Genomic DNA, 4039 nt, shown 5'->3' with positions numbered 1-4039 from the left:
CACACACATGAGAGACTGTACTGTCACTCATAACTAAATATTATATATTTAATAAATGACAAATAATCATGCAAACTTTTTATTACTATAATATATCAAAAAATACTCCCAGTTTTTTTCTTCAATAAATCACATATGCATATTATTCATTATATGAGAAAACTATAAGAATATAATTATTTACATATACTTAATAAACAACATATATTCTAAATAAACCACATATAAATAAAACATATACATATATTAATGAACTATGCATCTACGAAAACAGCCGAAGTGTGAAAATTATTCTTATTAAGTATTCGTTATTTCTATATTTCCCCTCCATCATCACATCATGTGACTCGTATCTATCCTTATAAATAAAAAGCCACATATATTATCTTTTTGTATGTATTATTATTGTTACATATTACTAATAAACTATTATAACTATTCAATAGCCCAATGTAATGTTAAGTGACATCACTTCCTGTTTGCTCACCGGTATACGAGCTGATGACGCTCTCCTGGCTCAGATCCCACACTTTGATCCTGAAACCAGAGACGGAGAGGGTGAGTGATTGACAGCTGTCATGACGACGGTCCATGAGCACACACACACACACACACTCACCTGCAGTCGGCACCGCAGCTGACGCGTGTCTCGCGCCCACACACACACTCACACCCGTCACCACATCATCATGCTCGTGCGCACTGAAGCGGTTCACCAGTAAACGCTCGTCCTCCGCCAGCTCCCATAACTCCACCGACCCTGCACACACACACACACACACACACTACATGCTCAAAAACAGCGTGATCGCATGATTTTACGGGTCAAAGAGCACATTATTAGGGTAGGATCTTTAAAAGGCAATATTATTGACCAAAGATGCATGATCCAAAATAAAAAGTCCAAAAACTAAGATAAAACCCCAGTATTAACCAAAATAAATATCAATAATACGGTAGAAGTCTGATAAACACAGTATTACCATGTCAAGAAGCACAACGTTTCTATGGTGATCTCTACAAAAACAATATTATTATTAAACACATCTATAACACATGGTATTACCAGCGTACAAGTCCACAAACTAAGATAAAACACCAGAATATGTTAAGATGAACTTAATACTATCATGGTAAATGTCCCAAAAAAATTATATTAGTGTGGTAAATGTCAATAAGCACAATATTACTGTGGTAGATCTGGTACTAAATGAATCCGCGTTTTTGAACAAATCGTTTGAGTGAATGATTCAACAACTCACTCATAAAGAGTCATTTGCTTTGTCCCGGAAGCGATATTTTTTTCCACAGGATGGTCGGGGAAGACTCATGAATATTCATTAGGGAACTCATCCCTGATTGGTCTGATGACCTACCCCTAACCCGCCCCTAACCTACCCGTCACTGGGGGTCTGATGACTTACCCCTAACCCCGCCCCTAAACCTACCCGTCACTGGGGTTAAGACCAATCAGGGATGAGTTCCCTAATGAATATTCATGAGTCTTCCCCTACCATCCTGTGAAAAAAAATATCGCGTCCCGGAATGAATCAGCCATTTTGAACGAATCGTTTGAGTGAATGATTCAATGACTCTCATAAAGAGTAATTTGCTTTGTCTCGGAATGAATCGGCCATTTTGAACGAATCGTTTGAGTGAATGAATCAATGACTCACTTGTTAGAACAATTTGCCGCCACTTACTGGCAGTTTTGGCTTTATACTGAAAGTCGCTCTGTAGTCGACCATGTAATCCCTTAAAACTCTTTGATCACCAAAATTACATTTTTAAACGTTTTTTGAACACAGTAGTGCGGTGTGTTTTACCCGCGTCTGACGCCAGGAGCAGCGCGCGCTCCGAGATCCACCGAGCGTCCGTGACTCCGGCGTCAGTCTGAACGCCCGCCTTACAGTAGCCCTCGCTGGGGGCCAGTTTGGGGTCCGTGTACACCCACACCGAGCCCTGCCAGCTGCGGCCCGACAGACTGGAGGCGCCCAGCAGCAGAGACCCGTCTGACACACACACACACACACACACACAACAACAGCATCATCATCATCATCATCATCATCAACAACAGAAAATTTACAACTGAGAAATAATTCAATGACGTGAATGCAGAAGCTTCAGAATACATGTAAAAAAAATATTAATAATTAATAAATACAATTAAATAACTATACAATACATGCTAAATATACATTATTAATAGAAAAATATATTTGTAGTTTGATTAAATATACAGTCAAACCTAAATTCAGACACCTTCAACATTTCTCACATTATCACAGTTTATTCGCTGTAGTTTAGAAAATGGTAATAAAATAGTGGATATTTGACTGGTTTTGTCCGTCCTTCTGTTAGACTCTCACACATGAATTATGTTGAATATCTGTCAGCTGTTAAATTTAACTACACAATTAGATAATACCAGTTTAGCTCAACCAGTGACCAAGCAATGCTTCATGTTGTTCAGTGTGTGTGTAAAAAGAGCATTAGCAGTTACAGAAAACACACTTCAGCAGAACATGATCAGCTCAAAGTGAATCATTTCTGGTCCCAAATGTGTATAAATGTCACTGGTAGTCTCTGTATGAAGAATATTTGGGTATAATATGTCAGTTTACTTTATTTTGCTCACATCACTTACATAAATTAACTATAGTGTCCTGATCACACTAGTGGAAAAATATCAAAAATTATTTCTGGTGTCTGAATAATATTTGGTTTGACTGTGAGTGACACATTTGTTGCATCAAAATAAAACAATCACCGTTGCAGTTCAGTAATAATAAAAGTAATTAAGAATAAATGTATAGATATGTATTATATTGCACATTTATATTATAATTCCTATATTTAATGCATCTGCTGCACATGAGTTTATTTCGATCAGAGTAAGAGATGATAGTTTTAATCTGACCTTTCCTGTAGTCCACCGCGTCCAGGTGTCTCTCCATACACGCCGGGGCGTTTACAGGGATATTCCAGCAGTTATCCTTAATCATTATGATCTCGAGTTATTATCAATATATCAATATCACACTGAACAACACATGCAAACTCCCGCAATGAATGAAAAAGACACGCGCGTGTGCGGCACTTCCGCTTCCAGCGCCGAAGACACTTCAAAATAAAAGCTGGAAAAATTAAACGACCTTCAAAATAAGAGCCGCTAGTCTCTCATTGACTAAAATTCTAATAATAATATAATATCAATTATTATTATCAATAATATATATATATATATATATATATATATATATATATATATATATATATATATATATAATATATATATATATTATAAATTACTATATGTAATTATGCTTATGATAAAAATAACGAAACATGAAATATCAAATGTATTTATAAATTCTCGCATTTTTCTCCTCTAGGTGTCGCGCTAGCGCCCGTTTTACACTTTAAGACTAATATTTATCAATGAGATGCGAGGAAAATATGTATTTTTAGTACTTTGCGTTCTCTCGCAAAACTTTTGAGAAAACTGGTGATGAAAATAATATGAGATTCAAAAAACATATATATTTCAGTGTTTTTGCGAACGCACCCTTTCTCAGAGAGAACTCAAACGCTTTGAAATGTAATTTTTTTCCTTAATCCAAGATTTATTCCAGTGATTGCAGTTAAAGGGATACTCCACCCCAAAATGAAAAATTTTCAACACACTCAACACACACATGTCTCTGATTTAATGAGACCACTGGGTCACAGATTCAGCTCAATTCTGTTCTATTCTATTCTATTCCAGTTCATTCTACTCTACTCTAGTCTATTATATTCTACTGTGTTCTGTTCTAATCTATTCTATTCCATTTTATTATATTCTACTTTACTCTATTCTACTCTGTTCTATTCTATTCCATTATATTCTACTCTATTCTATTATAGTCTATTTGATTCTATTCTAGCGTATTCTATGCTAGTCTGGTCTATTCTATTCTAATTATTCTAGTCTATTCTATTCTAGTGTAGTCTGGTCTAGTCTATTCTTAGATGAGCAGCTATATTAAAGAAG

At 35.7% G+C, this 4039-nt stretch overlaps 1 protein-coding gene across 1 annotated transcript in view; it reads right to left on the bottom strand.

The window, feature by feature from the left end:
- The window catches only part of LOC130072709 (methylosome protein 50-like), a gene marked incomplete at its 3' end in the record, with an annotated part of 9930 nt that extends 6797 nt beyond the window's left edge, over positions 1 to 3133 (bottom strand). Inside the window, 5 exon segments of the mRNA XM_056237929.1 lie at positions 484 to 537; positions 620 to 653; positions 656 to 760; positions 1827 to 2012; positions 2924 to 3133. Coding sequence (XP_056093904.1) covers positions 484 to 537; positions 620 to 653; positions 656 to 760; positions 1827 to 2012; positions 2924 to 3008 — 464 coding nt within the window.
- Positions 3134 to 4039: the final 906 nt, after the last annotated feature.

This window comes from Rhinichthys klamathensis, unplaced genomic scaffold, assembly GCF_029890125.1.
Source record: "Rhinichthys klamathensis goyatoka isolate OS25496 unplaced genomic scaffold, OSU_Roscu_1.1 h1tg000504l_1, whole genome shotgun sequence".
Lineage (NCBI taxonomy): Eukaryota > Metazoa > Chordata > Actinopteri > Cypriniformes > Leuciscidae > Rhinichthys > Rhinichthys klamathensis.
The sequence above is the reverse complement of the archived record's forward strand: the minus strand, read 5'-3'. Positions and strand labels throughout refer to the sequence as shown.